The 22,321-nt window shown below is 38.3% G+C and overlaps 1 protein-coding gene across 29 annotated transcripts in view; it reads left to right on the top strand.

The window, feature by feature from the left end:
• The window catches only part of UTRN (utrophin), a 555,518-nt gene that overhangs the window by 515,496 nt on the left and 17,701 nt on the right, over positions 1-22,321 (top strand). For 25 of the 29 annotated variants that reach the window (XM_060419779.1, XM_060419784.1, XM_060419780.1 and 22 more), the window contains 4 exons: positions 3,815-3,951; positions 9,891-9,929; positions 10,156-10,221; positions 11,955-12,020. In XM_060419779.1, coding sequence (XP_060275762.1) covers positions 3,815-3,951; positions 9,891-9,929; positions 10,156-10,221; positions 11,955-12,020 — 308 coding nt within the window. The remainder of the gene's footprint in view (positions 1-3,814; positions 3,952-9,890; positions 9,930-10,155; positions 10,222-11,954; positions 12,021-22,321) is intronic. The other 4 variants (XM_060419787.1, XM_042253581.2, XM_060419790.1 and 1 more) reach the window with 1 other exon arrangement.

Consider the following 22,321-nt stretch of genomic DNA (forward strand, 5'->3'; position numbering starts at 1 on the left):
ATAGCTTTATATATGTATGTGTTATTTTGCCATAAAAAGGATTAAAAATAAATTGATCCAGTACCAAACATTTTAAGACTGATTATCTCTGGGTGACGGAAGAACTGGTAATTTTAATGTTTCTTTTTTCTCTTTCATGTGTATTTTTTTTCTAATTGTACTTACACTGAACATTTCTTAGATATGCAATTTAAAATTAGAAAGTGACATTTCAATATAAATCTTGTAAAAATCAGCCACAGGGTATCTTGGTAGGACTTTATTTAAAATAAAGAGGAAATTCAGAATATTATAATAGTTTAATCAATGGCTGTGACTTCTTTTTCTTACAAAACTTAAAACTGTGTAGTTTTTCCTAGAGAGATGACACAGTGCCAGTCTGGTGAACAGACGTAGGTTTGTGAGTTTTCCTGACCTTCTTGATCTGAATCCCTCTAAGCTTTAGTGTCACTTTCCTTTTGGGTCAAAAAAGTGGTAATGGTCTCATCACACTTGATAGTAAAAAGAAATTCAAGGAAAGCTGTTTGTAAGGTGAGACTTCTGTGCTAATACATCACCCTCATTACATCTACTGATATCTACAAAATCTTTTGTTCTTTTTGTTTCTTTGCTTAGAGCAATAAATGAAAACCTAGTCTTTCAGGAGATGCATGGATAAGTTAAAATGCTGGATAATTTGTGTAGTAATGAATGATCCTTTCAATTTCATCTTCACATCATATTATCAATAGCTGTTTGCTTAAAAAAGAACAACTCTCCACACTAGCATGGAGACGGAGTTAAGTTTGATGATATTGATTATGTTAGGTGAGTGGTCCTCTGTTTGACCTTTTTACCAACTGTTACTCAAGCACCTTCAAACAGAGAAATTTTAGGTACTATCATTAGATAGCAAATTAGATCACATATGTACAAATATATTTTAACCTTTTTTTGGTGAGAAAATAGGCATAATTCATTTTCTTGGTTCTATCTAAATTAAGGAATCACATTCCTGTGGGATGAATTACTTTTCACTTTTTCTTTTAATATTGTGTAAAGTTTATGGTGATAGCAAATTTAGTGCCCTTAGATTACGAGGGCACTTTCTCCTCATTAGCATTCCTTATATGAGAATGCACTCATTTTTTCTAAAAATAAAACTCGAGCATTATCAGAAACCCCTTCTATAACTTTTTGGGAGGCAGGTAGTTGTTTTTTGTATGCTTTTCTGTGGGAGAGAGAAGGGTTTTCATTGGTTGTCTGGTTTTGCTTTCTTCTTCTATATGGTGAATGTCTTTACCTGAAGAGTGTGTGATGTGGAATGGGACTTGTACTTTTAAATGAGATGTCATTTTTTCCCCATCAAGAGTTCACATTGAAACCCAAATAGAGATAAGTTAGAAGAACATTATGCTTAGTGAAAGAAGCCAGTCACAGAAAACCATATATTATATGATTCCATTTATAAGAAATGTCCAGAATAGACATGTCCATAGAAACAGAAAGTAGATTAGCGGTTGCCAGGGGCTGAGGGGAGGAGATGGGGGTGGTAGTGGGGGCGGAAATGATTGCTAATGGGTACAGGCTTTCTTTCTTTTTGAGGTGACGATGCTATTCTAGAATTAGATAGTGATGATGGTTGCACACCACCATGAATATACCTAAGGGCCCTGTGCTGTCCTGGAGGAGGCAGACTGGGAAAGTGGCCTGGTGCCTGCCCACCTGGCCTTTCTCCCACCCGCCCACTCAGGGTTGCCTGAGTTAGAGACCTGGATATGGCTTGAAAATCACTGATCCGAACAATATAAACTCTTTTATTGCCAGATGAAAATAGACCAAGTAAAAGCTGGAGGCCATTACTTTCCTGTCTCCTTGTATATTAACAATTTGTTAAGAGCAGACACAGAAATAAATTGGGTCATAAATGCTTATTCTTGCATGGGGCCTTCTTTTTGTATTTCTATCATGGAAAGCTTCTTCTTCTTCTTCTTCTTTTTTTCTTTCTTTTTACCAAAACATTCAGGATAAACATATCTATAAACTTAATGATCTGAAGCTGTGATACCCATTGCTGAAAGTCCAAATGTCCTTTATAGCAGTGATATATCTTTTTGGCTTTATTCTCAGGACCAGGCTTTGTGTCTCTAAATATTGCCTTCTTTATTCCCAGCTGTGATCTGCTCCTCTCCCCTGTTCTGCCTGGTCAGAGATAAATACCCCCAAACCAGCATCTCATAGCAACACTTTTCCCTGTATAGAGTGCCTTGAATTCTCTTTTTTTCCCCCCAATTAGTAGCTTATTTTCTACACTTTATATTTGAGAGGGTCTGTATCTATATAATGGAGGTATTATATAGTTTGTTCTTTGTTATTCAGAAAAAGATTTGACATTGTGGGTCTGATAGCAAGGTCCGGTGATAACGTGGGCTTTGCTTGCTATACATATTCTTTTAAATAAAAAGAAAACTGATGTATACATAGCTTGGGTTGATTTATGTTATTTCTGCTCTGCAAGGTTAGAGAATCAAGTAGTAGCAGTAGCAGTTGTTTAGTCGCTAAGTCATGTCCAACCCTTGCGACCCCATGGACTGTAGCCCATCAGGCTCCTTTGTCCATGGGATTCTCCAGGCAAGAATACAGGAGTGGGTTGCCATTACCTTCTCCATAGAGAATCAAAAATTCCCTTAATTGTTTACCAGAAGAAAACATATTTAGGTGGCATGAGAGCAAATAGAAAGTAACAAAACCATGAAAAGATTGACTCAATTCAGTTGTTCCAAAAAATATTTTGTTAAGCTTCTGTTTGCAAAACAAGTTTGTGTGAATCCAGGGCATGCTTGTCAGGAGGGAAAAGACAGACTGAGGAGGGTGCAAAGGCTGGGGGAGCAGGTGGCAGGTAGGTCAGTCACCCTAAATGGTTATGTTAACCAATCATATTGAAATGCTTTTTTTAAAAGTCACATTTTATATCACCATTAGTAATTAAGTCCATGTCAAATGCATGCTCTGTGTGTGTGTGTGTGTGTGTGTGTGTGCGTGCTCCAGTCACTTAGTCATATCTGACACTTTGAGACCCCATGGACTGTAGCCTGCCAGGCTCCTGTATCCATGAAATTTTCCAGTCAAGAATACTGGAGTGGGTTGTGTTTCCTACTCCAGCGGCTCTTTGTGACCCAGGGATTGAACCCACATCTCCTGCATTGCAGGCAGATTCTTTACCGCTGTACCACCTGGAAAGTCCCATGTCAAATAATTATGTTTATATGGGTGGGAAAGAACAAAGAATCTGACAGTATTCCTTGCAGAACAGAGAACCAGCGTGGCCCTGGTCTTTCTCTCTTGTGTACTGTTTTCTCTTTTTCTAGACTACAATTTGTGCTGGCTTCTGTGAAGTCGGTACAGGATATATGTATATATATGCATATATATATGGGTGAATTATGAGGATGTGTGTGCCTCATTACTTAGCTAAAATCATATAATATCCAGAATACATCCTCACCAAGTGTTTAATAGCAAATTGCAGCTTTTCTAGTGACAGGAATTAATGAAGAACACTGCCAAAATTGATTTTAACGTATTGGGGAAGTGATTTACTTATTGCTTATTCTCAACAGAAAATTAAAAATTATAAGCTGATTGCTGGAAATATTTAACGATGAGTCTTGATTGCCATGTGTTCTCATGACCTTGTGTGCTATTCCAAAAATACATAAAACTACTGAAAGTGTTGTCATTTAATTGCATCAATTTACATCTGCTCTAATTTGATTGTAGATAGTTGTCTCCTTCCATTTTAATGAGATAAGTGTAATTTTTTTCAACCTCATAGACAACATCTGGGGAAGATGTACGGGACTTCACAAAGGTGCTGAAGAATAAGTTCAGATCGAAGAAATACTTTGCCAAACATCCTCGGCTTGGCTACCTACCTGTCCAGACAGTTCTTGAAGGTGACAACTTAGAGACGTAAGTTTAATTTTACTATTAAACTTGTATCTGTATGTGCTCTTATACCTGATACTTTTATATTAGTGACAAAAGATAAGTCTGATACCCAAAAAGAAGTTGTGTTTTGGTAAAATGTTTCATCTACAAAAAGGGAAACTAAACTTGGACTCAGTCTTTGCAACATGAATTTTGACTGTTTTTCACAGCACAGGTTTAATTTTGCATGTTTTCCAGAACTTTTGAAATATGTAATAATGTATCCGCCTTTGCACTGGTCATCTCTTTTACTCTTAAAAATACTTTAAGCAAATTGTTGTATTTATGCTCTTTCATTACTTTATTTTCCAATTTTCCGTCTTTGTGGGTTTTTTTTTTTTTACTATTTCTTATATGTTTTATACTCATTTTACTTATTTTAATATGTTTATTAATAATGTTTAATTCCTTGCTTCAGATATATGTCTGTATGAAATTTCATCAAAATCTCACATTGCGTTTCTAATTTCTTTTTTTCTTAAACATGGCAGTGAAATAAGATAGCTTTAAATAGAACCTGTAATAGACAAAGTTTTCTTAAAAGTATATCATTTGAGTTTACAAACATAAATGAAACAAAGTTTCAGATTGCAAAATTACTTTGGGATTATAAAATGAAGGATAATAGTTTATAGCCTGAAATGAAAAGAAATTTTAAAATGAACCAGAGTAAATGCAAGAACAAAATTTAAATTACTAAGTAATTATATGTCAAGATCAAAATAAATATGATTTTAAGTCTTTGAATTACTTTTTTTTGAAATATCAGCATAAATATGCCTGCCAAGGCAATTTTCTTGTGCTTGAATCTTGGGGAAAATTAAGTTTTATTGCTAATCATCACCAGAGTGCCTAGTCATAAAGAATAGTGGAGTTCTAGTTACAGAAATATTCCTTCTCAAGTAACTACAGAAGAGAAGCTCTGAAGTGTGGAGTTTTCTACATTATACGGTAAAGAAAACTGAAGTAAGAACTTCAGTAAAAGAACTTCACATAAAAATGTGTTGACATTTAACCTTCAAAACTCATAGTTAACTGATTTGTGTATATATGAGAGATAATCAGAGAACAGTAGCAGTCCAGTGTATTATGACAGTCCATGTCTCAAAGATGTCAAAATAGAGGGATAGACTATTTAGTCCAATTTTTTTATCCATATAAAACTCTTTGGACCAGGGGCTTTGCTACATTTATATGCATTTTTTATTTTTAGTTTGTTTAACCACTAAACAATAAAAGGAAGACTATAGACAAAGTAAAGTGGGTATTTTTATCCCTCCATAGGTAATATTATGGATGTGCATGAAGAAAGAAATACAATGTGGCTATATGTGTAGATAGGTCCAAAAATACCACATACTCATTTAAAGCATACCAAAAACTTCAAACTTTTTGATAACTTTGCTTGATATCAAATTCCATACAATTAAGATATATGCCTCCCAGTCATTTTTTTCTGCAGTACATTTTAGAGGAAATTTTATTGAAATGATTTTAATTTAAGGCATACTATTGAGATACTTGTGATTCCCTGGTAGCTTGGCTGGTAAAGAATCTGCCTGCAATGCAGGAGACCCCAGTTCAATTCCTGGATCAGGAGGATCCACTGGAGAAGGGATAGGCTACCCACTCCAGTATACTTGGGCTTCCCTAGTGACTCAGCTGGTAAAGAATCTGCTGGCAATGCTTAAAATCTGTAAAGAAGGTATATCCTGATCCTGTCTTTGTTTTGCGGATAGATTTTTTTCCCCTTTCTTTCAAAAAGTATATGATAGTACATTCTTATTTGTTTTAGTGTCTAATATATAGTTTATGCTGAATACCTAATAAAGGTAAAATTTTGCCTATCTTGGTATCAGATCTAAACAACCTTTAGCGTAAGGGCCTGAAGCATAGAATTATTACACAGTGGTTTTATTTACAAGATAATTTGATAGGTTTGAAATAGTGATGTGCTTTTGACTCTTTGGATAAACCATTGGCATTTTATGTTCCAAATAGCTACCTCCCTTGTATGAGTCATGCAGATAGATAGATCTTTTAAATTGCTTTTAAGCAATTTTGATAATTTGCCTTTCACTGTCAAAATAATGACTGACGTTAATAGTTCTGAGTGATTCAGTTAAAGGAAAAGAGAACAGAAAATTGTGTGCCAAATAATTTTGTGCTATGATTTTTGGCTGTAACTCTGAAGATGCTTCATTTCATCAAAGATGAATGTACCAGCATTTGCAGTGAGAGAAAATGAGGGAAAGAAAAAGAGTGTAAGATTAAATCAAATGTCATGAGATCCTTTTTTGAAAAAGATTTATGAGCTACTGGATACATTGGGCAGATTTTCTTCCTTTTTTAATCCTAGAATGTATTCTTGGAGTTGGTATAGTTCATTTTTCTACTGAGCCCTTTCTAGTACAGGGCCACTTAATCTTCTGGTGTAACAATTTATGTGAATAGGTAGTAAAAATTTTGATTTCATTTATTCTCCTATTTGTGGGAGGAGAACATTGGAGAAAAACCAGTGAAGTGGTAAATGTGTTGAAGTTATTTATGAAGCTGATTAGAATTTCCTTTTGCTTCTTTCTTTTTCATCCCTGCAAAATATAATGTCTTATTCCCTATCCAGTAATTATACATGCATGCATGGAGGGGATTTATGGGAAAATTAGTTATTATTAAAAGGAGGTAAACAAACCCATGCTTAGGTTTATTCAATTAATTTTACAACTATGCAAGATTTTTTTCACAAAAATAAATCAAAATAAATGAGTAGAGCTTGATGAAAGAGTTCTTACCGTTGAAAATAGACCTGAGAAACAAGCTCAAAGGGTGACAAAGTAATTTGAGAATTGAGTGAGATTTATTGGCTAAAAAGGTAGCTTAGTTTCCCTAAAAATTGAAAGGAATAAAATAGGCACCTCTCCCTGGTATTGGTTGGGCTTCCCTGGTGGCTCAATTGGTAGTGAATTCGCCTGCAATGCAGAAAACCCGGGTTGGATCCCTGGGTTGGGAAGATCCCCTGGAGAAGGAAATGGCAACCCACTCTGGTATTTTGGCCTTGGGAAATCCCATGGACAGAGGAGCCTGGTGGGCTACAGGGCATGGGGTCACAACAGTCAGAAACAACTTAGCGACTAAACAACCACCACTACCACATGTATTGGTTAAGGTGGAATAGATGAGTTTCTTGGTTTTTTAAGTTCTTATGGTAGCAAGAACCATCTCACAGTAAGTGGAATTATGGTTGTGGGAGCATTGGACTGGGAAGAAGTGGCAGTTCATCCCAGAACTGAAAGATGAATAGGGCCAAAAACTCAGTGTTTGCTACCCGGGGAGAAGAGGGAGTTTCCCAGCAAGGCAAACATTTTCAACAGCCGAAAGACAACCCTGTTTTGGAAACTGGAATGGCAAGTTGAAAATCATGACAAGAAATGGGAATGAAAAGGAAAGCAGGAAGCAGATCATGATCAGCCTGGTAAAGCAGGTGAAGATGTTTACAGTCTTCAAGAGCAGCGGGGAGGGGGCGCTGAAGCTTTATCTGTCAGAGCCGCTGGGACCCCTGCTCTGCGACAAATGGACTTCAGAAGGCAAATAGACGGGAAGTATGAGAAGTCTGCTGAGAATTTAAGGCACTGAGAAGTCTCTAAATTCTTCAGAGAAAGTCTGAATTATATTTCTTATAACATTAAGTATATTTAGTAGAGTCTTGCATATTAGTGTGTGATTAGCCAAAACACCCTGTTCAGATACCACTCTGGAACACAGTTGAGAGGCAGCATTATGAAGTCTGGGCTAACACAGAGATTGGTCTTTTCTTAACCCCCTTTAATCATGGATTCTAACAATTCAGGGAGAATATTGCCCAGTTTTCTTCTTCTAAAATTAAATGAAAAAGCTTATCAGTTAATATATTTTCTACAAATCAAAGTACTTTGAAGTCAATAAAGCCTAAAGGTTTTTTTTTTTTAAATCTTTTTCTTTTCTCAGAAATTTTCACAATACATAAAGAAGCTTTCTTTTGACACTCTTCAGTTCAGCTTTTTGCCTCTGCCATTCTTATCTTAGTTCAATGAATCACTATTGTACTAACTGAATCAACTTTACGGGAACCAGTCAAGCAGTTTCACAAAGCTTTTGTGAGTTCAATTAAGATTTTATATATATATATATATATACACACACACACACACACACACGTATTTTTCTTACATTTAAAGCTCACAGCAAATGTTGTGGTATACTTGAATTTTATTTTATTTTATTTTATTTATTTTTTTTTTTTTTAGGATTTTATTTTATTTTATTTTTTTTTTTTTAAATCTTTAATTCTTACATGCATTCTTAGAAATGACCTCTAAATTCTTTAGAGATTCTTTACCATCTGAGCCACCAGGGAAAGTGTATAGAAAATCATTTATCTGACACTGAACATCTGTATTTCAGAGTTAATGAAAAGTAGTGATATGAAAAGACTATTGAATAATACTGTTTTGTTTCATTGTTGTGTCTATTTTATACATAGGTAATTAACTCTATTTACAGTATAAATGTCTGACAAACACAGACCAGATAAATGCCTTTTTTTGAAATAAGTCCAAAGAATCTCAGTTTTCCACACCAATAAGATGACTTTCCGTCATCTTTTAATCTTCACTTTGCAGACATCAACTTTTGCTTCTCAGTGGGAGATAATGAGATCATTAGCTTTTTCTTAAGTATGTATCTATAATAGAAATAGGAGAATCAAGTAGATCTAGAATAAATTTTCCTTCTTCTTTGTTTTAACCAGCATTACCTTTTGCAGGAGACTTTATTTAATTAGACAACTAATTTTCTTTAGGCTTTTAAATTTCCACATTCATCAGTATTCCCCCACACCTCCCCACAGCCCCAATAAAAAAGGGTTAGGGTTTGAACTAACTTTTAATTAGGATCATTTGTTTTCAAATGATATTTCTTACAGACTTGGGGTTTTCTAGGGAGTGCTGTGAGATTGGAGTGTATCTCCCGGGCTAGGAATGATAGTGAATAATCAAGTTCCAATCTCAAGCTCTGATTCTAGTAGACAGTGTTCCTTTTATCAGTTTCTTGGATAGAACTTCTGGATAAAATTTTGTTTGGTGAAAGTGTACCATGATCTAGCAACGTTTCTTTCAGTTTATGGATAATTGAGAATTTTGGCCAGGTGTAGAGGAGAACATCTAGGCTGTATCTTTTTTCAGTGTATCTGTGAGGCTGAGATACTCTGTGTACACCTTTATTTGGATTTTATTTAAAATTGGGCAAAGGGGACTTCCCTAGCTGTTCAGTGGTTAAGACTTCTAGTGTCCAATGCAAGTGACACAGGTTCCATTCCTGGCCAGGGAACTAAGATCCCACATGCCATGTGCTGCAGCCAGGAAAATATGTTTTTGAAAAATAATAAATAAAATTGAGGAAAGATTCAGAACATTCTCATTTTATTACAACTCTGCCATCAATATATAATGTAGTCCTTGGTATTTAACTTTTCCTTTCTGATCAAGTTTCTTCTGCAGGAAAAACAAAAATATGATTGCACCTCTGTCCAGTACATTATGAAACATTACTTTTTAAATTATCCCATAAATTTGAGCTATTTTAGAGCATTCTCTGTCTTTTTCCAATCAGACTCTTTAAATGTGTTTGCAGTTATAACAAATATCCTATAATATCTGTGGAAAGGCCCCTGCAGGCACTTGAATACATATAGCATCTTTTCTAGAATAAACAGTCATTTCTGTTTGTTTTGACTTCTTTCATGGTGGACCTCAGGGCAACCAAATGCAGGCATGGAAGACGATTAAGATGTACCCCACCCCCGACCCTCCGACCGACCGCTTTTGTCTTAAATTGCTCTAAAGTGTGTTTTCTATGACTTTTGTCTCCCTCTGCCCTCCTTGCAGTCCTATCACACTCATCAGTATGTGGCCAGAGCACTATGAGTGAGTATCCACAGCTCCGTATGCACGAGACGGATGTTCTGATCAGTTTTACCAGCATGGGGTGATTACTAAACTCTTATCCTAAAATACTAGTTCTGCCTCCTGGGTAACAATCCTAGTGGTTTGTTTGCATGTCAAATTCATTATTTAACTAAGCTAACATTCCTAATAGTAACATCTGTCAATATGTGGGCATAAAAATGTTTCTTTGCTTTCTTTCTTCCAGCCCTTCGCAGTCTCCTCAGCTGTTTCATGATGATACCCATTCAAGAATAGAACAGTATGCTACACGGTAAGAAACTTTGCTGGGATCCCTCCACTGCGCTGCCACCCAGAATGTATCTCATTCTGCATTAATCTTATATCGTTCACATGCCTTGGTTTAAGAGACATAGTTTTGCAGGAGTGGTGATTCTATTATATTTGAAATCTGGGCTTTCATCTTTCTATACTGTAATTTGCAGTTTGCCAGACACTTGCAATATGTTCTACTGAGTAAATCTCCATGGGATCTGATTAGTGAGCTCATGAGAATGCAAACACTACAAATAGGCTTTAGATAATGTAACCCAGTTTCAATGAATGAAAGTATTGAAAGCGTTCCCCAGAGATGGTGTACATATGAATTACAATATATAATTAAATGTATGCTCATACTTTACCATAGAGGTTTATTTTGGAGTTCCCAAACAATATAAAAGTATAAGCTGGTCTTATTGAGTTGTACAAACTCTTATACAACCAAATATGTACTAGGCATTGACAGTGTTAGTAACTGGCTATGCTTTAAAAGGTTATAGTTCAACCTATGGTTGCTGAGGGGAAGGATGATGGGATGGGACAGTCAGAGAGTTTAGGATAAACATGTACACCTCACTGTATTTAAAATGGATAACCAGCAAGGACCTCCTGTATAGCACAGGGAACTCGACTCAATGTTACGTAGCAGCTGGGATGGGAGGAGAGTTTGGAGGAGGATGGATACATGTACATGTATGGCTGAGTCCCTTTGCTGTCCACCTGAAACTAACACTATATTGTTAATCAGCTATACTTCAAAATAAAATGAAAAGCTTTTTTAAAAAGGTGTGAAAAATCTTAAGGACAAATATAATACCTGAAAAAATAAATAAATAAAAGGCTATAGTTCAAGCAACCTAATAAAACAGTAACATTTGAGCTGAGTCTAGGCCAAGTAGAAATTTCAGGAAAAAGTGGAAAAACATGCTTAAAAGCATTGAGCTCAGAAAGAATACAGTTTATTTAAAGAATTGCAAGTAGAGAAAGGGGAAAGGACAAGACAGAGTGAAGGGACAGAAGCTGAAGTCCAGTTATGCGGAGCCCACTTGCTAAGGATGGGCTTCCCTGATAGCTCAGTTGGTAAAGAATCCACCTGTAATGCAGAAGACCCTGGTTTAATTCCTGAGTCAGGAAGATCCACTGGAGAAGGGATAGGCTACCCAATCTAGTATTTCTGAGCTTTCCTTGTGGCTCAGCTGGTAAAAAGTCTGCCTGCAATGCGGGAGACCTGGGTACGATCCCTGGGTTGGGAGGATCCACTGGAGAAGAGAAAGGCTACCCACTCCGGAATTCTGGCCTGGAGAATACCATGGACTGTATAGTCCATGGGCTTGCAAAGAGTTGGGCACAACTGAGTGGCTTTCACTTTCACTTGCTAAGGAGTAATATTCTGTCCTTTGGTAAAGAGGCATTATGGAGAATCTTTAAACATGAGAGGGAGAGGGGCATAATCAGATGTGTGCGAGAGTGCAGACTGACTTAAGAATCTGAGAGATCAACTAGGAAACTACATAACATGATGTAAAATAAAATCTTTAGTCCTTATGGTGTTGGTGATAGAAACAGAACTCAGCGTTAGACGTTTTCATTTCAAAGTCTTGTTAGGGAATTTGAGCTCTTCTGGGTTTTGTGGGAATTAAGACAGTTTAAGAAACACGAAGGCTGTACCAATCAACTATACCCTGTGTGGCCACATTCTCTAACCTCTTTATTTTCATTTTATAGACTGGCCCAAATGGAAAGGACTAATGGGTCTTTCCTCACTGATAGCAGCTCTACCACAGGAAGCGTGTAAGTAAATCATGAAATTAGTGCTGCCTTGGAAAGCTGGTTGTTATATTATGGCTGTCGGAAGTAATCTTCATTGACTGTGGCTCTGAATTTTGATCTAAATCAAAATTGATAAGTGTGGTTATAAAAATGTCTACATAGATTTTATGGTTTCAAGCCATGATAGTATAAATTGGATATGTTTATTTATTTAGTTTCATATAAGTTACTGAAGAAAATCCTATATTTGGCTACTCATCTGCCCTAGGAAAATCATATTTATTTATTTATAAATACAGGTATAGATATTCATTCCATTTATCTGATATTAATTTAACAGGTGTAATTCTTGTTACATCTTGTTAATTTAGCAGATTTAATTCTATAGAATATGTGCCATTCTGTAAAATTCTTTTCCTTCTGTGTGCTCATATTTTCTCCATAATCTCTGCCATTTAATAGTTATGACCTACACAGGCTTGAACATCTACTCCTTACCCTTCACTGGAAAGTGTTAACTCCTCTGCCAATAATTTGATTTTATTAGCAACTAGGAAAAGCCTCATTAACTTTAGAATGCTTTTTAAAAACCTTTCTTGGCAGATATTTTATCTCTGATTATTCCACTGTCGTGTGCCATCTTGCTTTTATAGCTTTCCCCACCCTCCACCACCTTGGAATTAATATTTTCAATTCTGGATGGTGTCTTATGATTTCAGTAGTGTGGAGCTTAGTTGGCTCACCCAGTCATTGTGGTTTGGATCTGTTGGAAAGCTCTAAGGTTGTCAGGAAAGTTGTCAAACTTGGTTCTTAGTATTTTATACTAGAAAAGATCATAGAGACAGCCAAGTTGAAATACCTAAGGTACTCTAACATGAAATGTCTCCTGGTCAATATTTGTTTTTAATTGTTTTACTATCATTAAGCTTATAAATAAAAGTTCTCAGGAGATTTTTCAATTTTCAATTTCAAAAATTAGCAAGTTAGTACTTTATAACAATACAGTAGTGACTTATACATTATTATTAATGTACTGTGTGTTTGGAACAATTCCCAAACCAAGGTAAGAGCATATACATAATGCTTGTTTCATATTTAAACTCTTAGTATGTATTTCTTATAAAGCAGTTAATTATCTTGAATATCCTAAATCAACATATTTTCCATCAAGGTTGAGAAATAGCTAAAGAATGAAACAAAATTTAAAACTACTAATTAAAACAAAACTTAAATTCTTTAAATGTGTTTGTCACACCTTGTGATCCAAGTAAAGGCAATAATCAAATTTAGTATTTCCTATTTTCAAATTAGAAAAGGCACTATTGATTTTAAGTTTAGCACTAATGTCAGAGAAATGACAAAATAATCATATGACTAACAGCTGAATACATTTTAATATACTGTCAAGAGATATATTAACTCATTCTTCCATCCAAAAAAAAACTTATTGCATGCTTACATTGCAGTGGTGTGCTGAAGGCAGTTGTGAGAGCTGGTTGTTAAATTTTCAGGAAGTTTGTAAGCTGCTTGTTAAACAAAGACATTATTAAAATTCATTTGTATATACCTATGGACTGTAGCCCACCAGACTTCTTTGTCCATGTAATTCTCTAGGCAAGAATACTGGAGTGGATTGCCATGCCCTCCTCTAGGGGATCTGCCTGACCCAAGAATTAAACCCGTGTCTCTTATATCCCCTGCATTGGCAGGCAGGTTCTTACCACTAGTGCCACCTGGGAAACCCATGTATATACTTGCAAACCAACAGATGAGATTAAAATAATAAAAATAACACTCAAGACGCATCACATCTTAGTTATTTTACCTCATTTTACTGTTACCTGTGCTCTTGGGGTGTCAGGTGGTGCGCAACTATGAATCTTTTTTCAGCTCTATATTCAGTGAAGTCATTAGCTTAAATTGGCCACACTGAAGTATTTAAACCATCAGTTCAGTTCAGTTCAGTCGCTCAGTCGTGTCTGACTCTTTGCGACCCGATGAATCGCAGCACGCCAGGCCTCCCTGTTCATCAACATCTCCCGGAGTTCACTCAGACTCACATCCATCGAGTCCGTGATGCCATCCAGCCATCTCATCCTCTGTCGTCCCCTTCTCCTCCTGCCCCCAATCCCTCCCAGCATCAGAGTCTTTTCCAATGAGTCAACTCTTCTCATGAGGTGGCCAAAGTACTGGAGTTTCAGCTTTAGCATCATTCCTTCCAAAGAAATCCCAGGGCTGATCTCCTTCAGAATGGACTAGTTGGATCTCCTTGCAGTCCAAGGGACTCTCAAGAGTCTTCTCCAACACCTCAGTTCAAAAGCATCAATTCTTTGGCGCTTAGCCTTCTTCACAGTCCAACTCTCACATCCATACGTGACCACAGGAAAAACCATAGCCTTCACTAGATGGACCTTAGTCGGCAACGTAATGTCTCTGCTTTTGAATATACTATCTAGGTTGGTCATAACTTTCCTTCCAAGGAGTAAGCGTCTTTTAATTTCATGTCTGCAGTCACCATCTGCAGTGATTTTGGAGCCCCAAAAGATAAAGTCTGACACTGTTTCCACTGTTTCCCATCTATTTCCCATGAAGTGATGGGACCGGATGCCATGATCTTCGTTTTCTGAATGTTGAGCTTTAAGCCAACATTTTTGCTCTCCTCTTTCACTTTCATCAAGAGGCTTTTAGCTTCTCTTCACTTTCTGCCATAAGGGTGGTGTCATCTGCATATCTGAGGTTATTGATATTTCTCCCGGCAATCTTGATTCCAGCTTGTGTTTCTTCCAGCCCAGCATTTCTCATGATGTACTCTGCATACAAGTTAAATAAGCAGGGTAACAATATACAGCCTTGACGTACTCCTTTTCCTACTTGGAACCAGTCTGTTGTTCCATGTCCAGTTTTAACTGTTGCTTGCTGACCTGCATACAGATTTCTCAAGAGGCAGGTTAGGCGGTCTGGTATTCCCATCTCTTTCAGAATTTTCCACAGTTTATTGTGATCCACACAGTCAAAGGCTTTGGCATAGTCAATAAAGCAGAGATAAATGTTTTTCTGGAACTCTCTTGCTTTTTCCATGATCCAGCAGATGTTGGCAATTTGATCTGTGGTTCTTCTGACTTTTCTAAAACCAGCTTGAACATCAGGGAGTTCACGGTTCACATATTGCTGAAGCCTGGCTTGGAGAATTTTGAGCATTACTTTACTAGCATGTGAGATGAGTACAATTGTGCGGTAGTTTGAGTATTCTTTTGCATTGCCTTTCTTTGGAATTGAAATGAAAACTGACCTTTTCCAGTCCTGTTGCCACTGCTGAGTTTTCCAAATGTGCTGGCATATTGAGTGCAGCACTTTCACAACATCATCTTTCAGGATTTGAAATAGCTCAACTGGAATTCCATCACCTCCACTAGCTTTGTTTGTAGTGATGCTTTCTAAGGCCCACTTGACTTCACTTTTCAAGATGTCTGGCTCTAGATTAGTGATCACATCATCATGATTATCTGGTTCGTGAAGATCTTTTTTGTCAGTTTTTCCGTGTATTCTTGCCACCTCTTCTTAATATCTTCTGCTTCTGTTAGGTCCATACCAGTTCTGTCCTTTGTTGAGCCCATCATTGCATGAAATGTTCCCTTGGTATCTCTAATTTTCTTGAAGAGATCTCTAGTCTTTCCCATTCTGTTGTTTTCCTCTATTTCTTTCCACTGATCGCTGAAGAAGGCTTTCTTATCTCTTCTTGCTATTCTTTGGAACTCTGCATTCAGATGCTTATATCTTTCCTTTTCTCCCTTGCTTTTCACTTCTCTTCTTTTCACAGCTATTTGTAAGGCCTCCTCAGACAGCCATTTTGCTTTTTTGCATTTCTCTTCCATGGGGATGGTCTTGATCCCTGTCTCCTGTACAATGTCACGAACCTCCATCCATAGTTCATCAGGCACTCTATCTATCAGATCTAGGCCCTTAAATCTATTTCTCACTTCCACTGTATAATCATAAGGGATTTGATTTAGGTCATACCTGAATGGTCTAGCGGTTTTCCCTACTTTCTTCAATTTCAGTCTGAATTTGGCAATAAGGAGTTCATGATCTGAGCCACAGTCAGCTCCTGGTCTTGTTTTTGTTGACTGTATAGAGCTTCTCCATCTTTGGCTGCAAAGAATATAATCAGTCTGATTTTGGTGTTGACCATCTGGTGATGTCCATGTGTAGAGTCTTCTCTGTGTTGTTGAAAGAGGGTGTTTACTATGACCAGTGCATTTTCTTGGCAAAACTCTATTAGTCTTTGCCCTGCTTCATTCTGTATTCCAAGGCCAAATTTGCCTGTTACTGCAGGTGTTTCTTGACTTCCTACTTTTGCATTCCAGTCCCCTATAATGAAAAGGACATCTTTTTGGGTGTTAGTTCTAAAAGGTCTTGTAGGTCTTCCTAAAACCGTTCAACTTCAGCTTCTTCAGCATTACTGGTTGGGGCCTAGACTTGGATTTACTGTGATATTGAATGCTTTGCCTTGGAGACTAACAGAGATCATTCTGTCGTTTTTGAGATTGCATCCAAGTACTGCATTTCAGACTTTTGTTGACCATGATGGCTACTCCATTTCTTCTGAGGGATTCCTGCCTGCAGTAGTAGATATAATGGTCATCTGAGTTAAATTCACCCATTCCAGTCCATTTTACTTCGCTGATTCCTAGAATGTCTACGTTCACCCTTGCCATCTCTTGTTTGACCACTTCCAATTTGCCTTGATTCATGGACCTGACATTCCAGGTTCCTATGCAGTATTGCTCTTTACAGCATCGGATCTTGCTTCTATCACCAGTCACATACACAACTGGGTATTGTTTTTGCTTTGGCTCCATCCCTTCATCCCTTCTGGAGTTATTTCTCCACTAATCTCCAGTAGCATATTGGGTACCTAATGACCTGGGGAGTTCCTCTTTGGTATCCTATCATTTTGCCTTTTCATGGGGTTCATGGGGTTCTCAAGGCAAGAATACTGAAGTGGTTTGCCATTCCCTTCTCCAGTGGACCACGCTCTGTCAGACCTCTCCACCATGACCCGCCTGTCTTGGGTTGCCCCTCAGGCATGGCTTAGTTTCATTGAGTTAGACAAGGCTATGGTCTGTGTGATCATATTGACTAGTTTTCTGTGAGTATGGTTTCAGTGTGTCTGCCCTCTGATGCCCTCTTGCAACACCTACCATCTTACTTGGGTTTCTCTTACCTTGGGCATAGGGTATCTCTTCACGGCTGCTCCAGCAAAGCACAGCCGCTGCTCCTTACCTTGGACGAGGAATGCTACAAAGCAGGGCCTTTTTATTTATCTTGTAGAGAAGCTGCTGGTAAACACTTGGCAGCACACCCCTGACATGTGCCCAGTTCTGTAAAGGTCGATGCTGTCTTCAGTATCTTATGGCCTAGCAGGGAGATGGATAGAGGAGGAACATGGTGAGGGCATTTAAAGTAGAAAGAATAATAGGCCTCCAAAGAAATCTGCATCCTAATCCCTGACACCGATGACTGTGACTTTACACGGCAAGAGGGACTTTGCAGAAGTGACTAAATTAAGGGTTTTGAGATGGGGAGATTAGCCTGGGTTATCTCGGTGGGCCCAGTGTAGCTGCAAGGGTCTTTGTAAGAAGGAGGAGAGTCAGAGTTTGGGATACAAACTCTGGGATCAGAGGTGAGATACAAAGAGATTTTACAGGTGCTACACTGCTGGCCTTGAAAGTGAAGGAATGTGATGGCCTCGAGGTACTGGAAAAGGCAAGGAAGCAAATTTTCCCTTTTGTGGGAGATTAAATGAATAGTGTAAGAATGTATAAATCACTAAAGAGAAATTGTTGTCTAGTTACTGATACATTAATATTTTTGATGAATATTTTAAGAAGTCTTACTTTGATAAAGCCAATCTGGAAGTCCTTTGCTCTTTCACACTTTAAACTACTGAGTATTTTGGGGGGTCTTTTCCTATGAACATGCAGGGATCATTCAAGTGACAAATCTTACAAGGACTCAACCTTCGAAGTCCTACTTAGGACCTAAGTCTTGTGGTTTGACAAAATTCATTGTTGTTGTTTAGTCACCAAGTCATGTTCAAATCTTCTGCAACCCCATGAACTGTAGCCCACCAGGCTCCTCTGTCCATGGGATTTCCCAGGCAAGAACACTGGAGCAGATTGCCTTTTCCTTCTCCAGGGGATCTTCCCAATCCAGCCATTGAACCTGAGTCTCCTGAATTATAGGCGGATTCTTCACAACTTTGCCACCAGGGACACCCCAAATATTTTCATTTTAACCGGCATTACTGACTTGACAAAGTGAATAAGTATTACGATAATAAATATCTTTTCTCCCAGTGGATATCTCATCCCAATGAGGGTGACTATTCCCTCCTTTGAATTGACAGCGCTTCTCATGAGAGCAGAGTTAAGAATGAAACCTACTATTTTCCTGGCTCTCCTGCTAAGTTTCCCATCTAATAATTTAGCATCTTAGATCATGGGATACAGTAAGAAATGTTTGCTGCCCTTAACAAGACACAGTGTTGTTCTTTCTTTGCTTTTAGCTTGGATCAAGGCTTATCTATTTCTTACAGGACCTGATTATAGTAGCAGGAGGTGTATGTGCAATATGAGCTTTGCAGGTGGCGCTAGTGGTAAAAACCCTGCCTGCCAATGCAAGAGACTTCAGAGATGCAGATTCAATCTCTGGGTCAGAAACATCCCCTGGAAGAGGGCACGGCAACCCACTCTAGTATTCTTGCCTGAAGAATCCGATGGACAGAGGAGCCTGGCAGGCTACAGTCCATAGCATCACAAAGAACTGGGCACAACTGAAGCTACTTAGCATACACACACGTGTGCAATATACTCTTAACACCCTGGCCTTTTCCTGGAAGTTTCTTAAGGCTTTGGCATTGGTAGGATACTGATACAATCCCCAGAGACAATAGATGACAGTATTCAGTGCCACCTAACGATATTGCCAACTTCTGAATGAGGGATCAGTGGCTTTTTAAGGCAGGCTTGACTCTTCTGCTTCACTCTCAGATCTGTCTGGAGGCAACCAACATCAGTATTAGCAATTTAAATCCCAAGGTACTAGTAATTTTTATTGTCGTTGGGAAGGGTTAAAAAAACAACTCAGAGTGCCTTAAGCCAAAAATTGTATGTTAGCAAACTTCCACAATAATTTTTGGAATTTTTCCTCTCTCTTGAATTCTCCACCTTACCCCTAGGCCCTCGTGAGTTGAGGTTTTTGTTATTCCAAGCAAGGGTGTAGAAATATTAGCAAATATCTCTTGAATAATAATGGTAATGGTGCAAAAACAACCACCATCTCCTCCTTGATATGGAGACTCTTAAGAGCCAGGCAGGGCTTCCCCGGTGACTCAGTGGTAAAGAAGCTGCCTGCAATGCAGGAAATGCAGGAGACGTGGGTTTGATCCCTAGGTTGGGAAGATCCCCTGAAGGAGGAAATGGCAACCTACTCCAGTATTTTTGCCTGGAGAATCCCATGGACAGAGGAGCCTGGTGGGCTACAGTCCATAAGGTCTCAAATAGTTGAACACAACTGAAGCAACCGAGCATGCAGGCAGGCAAGAGCCAGGCAGGCACTGTTCTAAGCACTTTGCCCACGGTCGCTTATTCAATCGTCCATGATGCTCTTGTTCTCATTACACCACTTTATAGAGGAGGAAATCAGGATCCCACAAGCTGAAGGAGGTTGTCCAGGATTTTGTAGTCACTGGTGGAGCTGGGATTCAGACTCAGGCATCCTGGCTCCAGGCACAGGCACCCTTGACCATGCCTCACTGCCTCACTTCACTGCCTCAGCTGGTGTGGGAAGGGAGGGCTTCCTGCAGTCGGGGAGGTGGGAGGGTCAGAGCATCCACACATCTTTCTAGTCCCTTCTGTCCTTGTTCTGCTTCTGCTCATGTCCATCTGTGCTCCAGCTTCACAGTCCAGACCCAAGGAGAAGATTTTGTAATTCAACATCTGCTGTGCCCAACCTCCCAAATTTGGTTTTTAGGTGGTCTCAGCTGTCGACAGTAAAAGAAAGCCCCTGCCTTGAGGTATGAATTTTGAGACTTGAGCTTGTAATTCTAAGTTACCCCAGGCCCTTTTAGTCATTTGTATCCTATCCTGCAATTTGAGCCATTCTCTGTCCCTCAAATTGGTCTGTGGAACCAGTTCCCTGGCCCCTCACAGCATTCATCTTCTGTGAAAGTATTAGTCACTCAGTTGTGTCTGACTCTTTGCGACCCCATGGACTGTAGATGGCCAGGTTCCTCTGTCCATGAAATTCTCTAGGCAGGGATACTAGAGTGGGTTTCCATGTCCTCTTCCAGGGGATCTTCCCAACACAGGGATCAAACCGGGGTCTCTTATGTCTCCTGCATTGGCAGGCGGGTTGTTTATCACTAGTGACACTTGGTGAATCTGGTTAATTCCTAAGAGTTGTTGACCCTTCATGCATCATGGGCTGCTACTTCTTCAGCCTAGGCCTGAATTAATCTCATGGCATTTTACTTCACATAAACCTAATTGGGAGTTGGTGATGGACAGGGAGGCCTGGCGTGCTGCAATTCATGGGGTTGCAAAGAGTCAGACACGACTGAGCGACTGAACTGAACTAAAACCTAATCCACAGTTCTCCCTTTTCTTCTGAAAGTTTAACTTGGAAATTGTAAACGCATTCATTTTAGGATACTAATTTTCTTTCAAGGCTTCCTGAGTAGTTCAGTTGGTAAAGCATCTGCCTGCAATGTGGGAGACCTGGGTTCAATTCCTGGCTTGGGAAGTTCCCCTGGAGAAGGAAATGGCAACCCACTCCAGTATTCTTGCCTGGAGAATCCCATGGGTAGAGGAGCCTAGCAGGCTACGGTTCTTGGGATTGCAAGTCAGACACACTTAATTTTCTTTCATTTCAAAGAATGAACCAGGCCTGTCTCAAAAAGAGACAGGACCCAGGATAGTCCTGGGAAATCTTAGCTGAAACCCAAGGACATTTCCTTAGGCCATTGCCATCAGGGTATCTCACTCCACCTCCTCTCTTGAGTGACCTTGTTGTATGTGGAAGGATGAAATTGGTGTGCTGGTATGATTTGCACTGGCGTTGCTGTTTGCAACTCTGGAGCCTGGAACAAAACAAATCTTTAAAGGAAGGAAATTATTGTTATTTTTGTTTATGTCTTACTTGCAAAAGGTCATTCAATGAATCACAGTTCTTTTGTCATTGGATAAGTACTAATTTTGTAATCTAGACAGTGTTTACTATGCATGACTTAAATACAGTGTAATGGTGTTCTATCTAATTGTATTTCATTGGTATAGTCTACATGTTGGTGGCATTTTCTATTTTAGCACTGGGCACACTATTGATGTTAAATGACTTTAATCTGGTACCTCATGACTGTATAATTAAGAACTCAACTATATCTATTTTTATATTTAACTTTTAGGACTAGTAGTCTGTGAAAACCACTTAAGACTAAAATTATATGTTATATATGAATGATATTTAAATTCTTAGTTTTGGAAAAGTTGTCTTAATTTTCTTCCAGACACCTTATTAAAAGAATGTAATGATAGAGATGATGATGGTACTTATATTTTTAAAATAATAATATTATGTTACAGTCCCATACACTTCCCAAAAGAAATGAATCTATATAAACGTTGACAGCAAGATGCCTCTCAGGTCAAATTTTAACTCTTAGCTGTTTGTATTTGTTTCACTGTGGATAGTCCCCAGATTTCTAATACAGATATTTAGTTGGTATTAATACTGAGCATTAAGTATAATTCCTGAGGTCAGGTGCCTGAAGGCATAAGTGCTCCAAGGATATAAATGGATTAATGTCTCAGAATATGGGAGAGGCACCATGTGAGGGTCTATAATCCAATCATAGGTCTGCCAGGGAGCTTATAGGGGCCAGGCTTTCCTCTAACTTATCCTTATAGTATTTTTTTTTAACTTTCACTCTGGTCTTTGATTTTCTTTTAGGTGAGTTACTCATAGGAATTATATAATTAATTGCTTTTTAAACCAATGTGAGCATGAGTTTATCACTCTTATTTATTACAATCCCTGAGATTACCACCTAATTTGGTTCTGTTTTGCATTATTGTCGCTCTTTCTTTCTTTTGCATTATGGACAAAGTGCTTTGCTGTATATTTATATAACCTGGCTGTTCAGAAGAATGGCCAGGTTAGGACTATAGGCATTGACCAGTATCTTTGGACATTAAACATTATGGAGAGTAGGAGGCTACACTTTTTTCTTTCTTTAAAAATGATTTATTGTTTTGTTTTGA

The sequence above is a fragment of the Ovis aries genome, chromosome 8 (assembly GCF_016772045.2).
Source record: "Ovis aries strain OAR_USU_Benz2616 breed Rambouillet chromosome 8, ARS-UI_Ramb_v3.0, whole genome shotgun sequence".
NCBI classification, from domain to species: domain Eukaryota; kingdom Metazoa; phylum Chordata; class Mammalia; order Artiodactyla; family Bovidae; genus Ovis; species Ovis aries.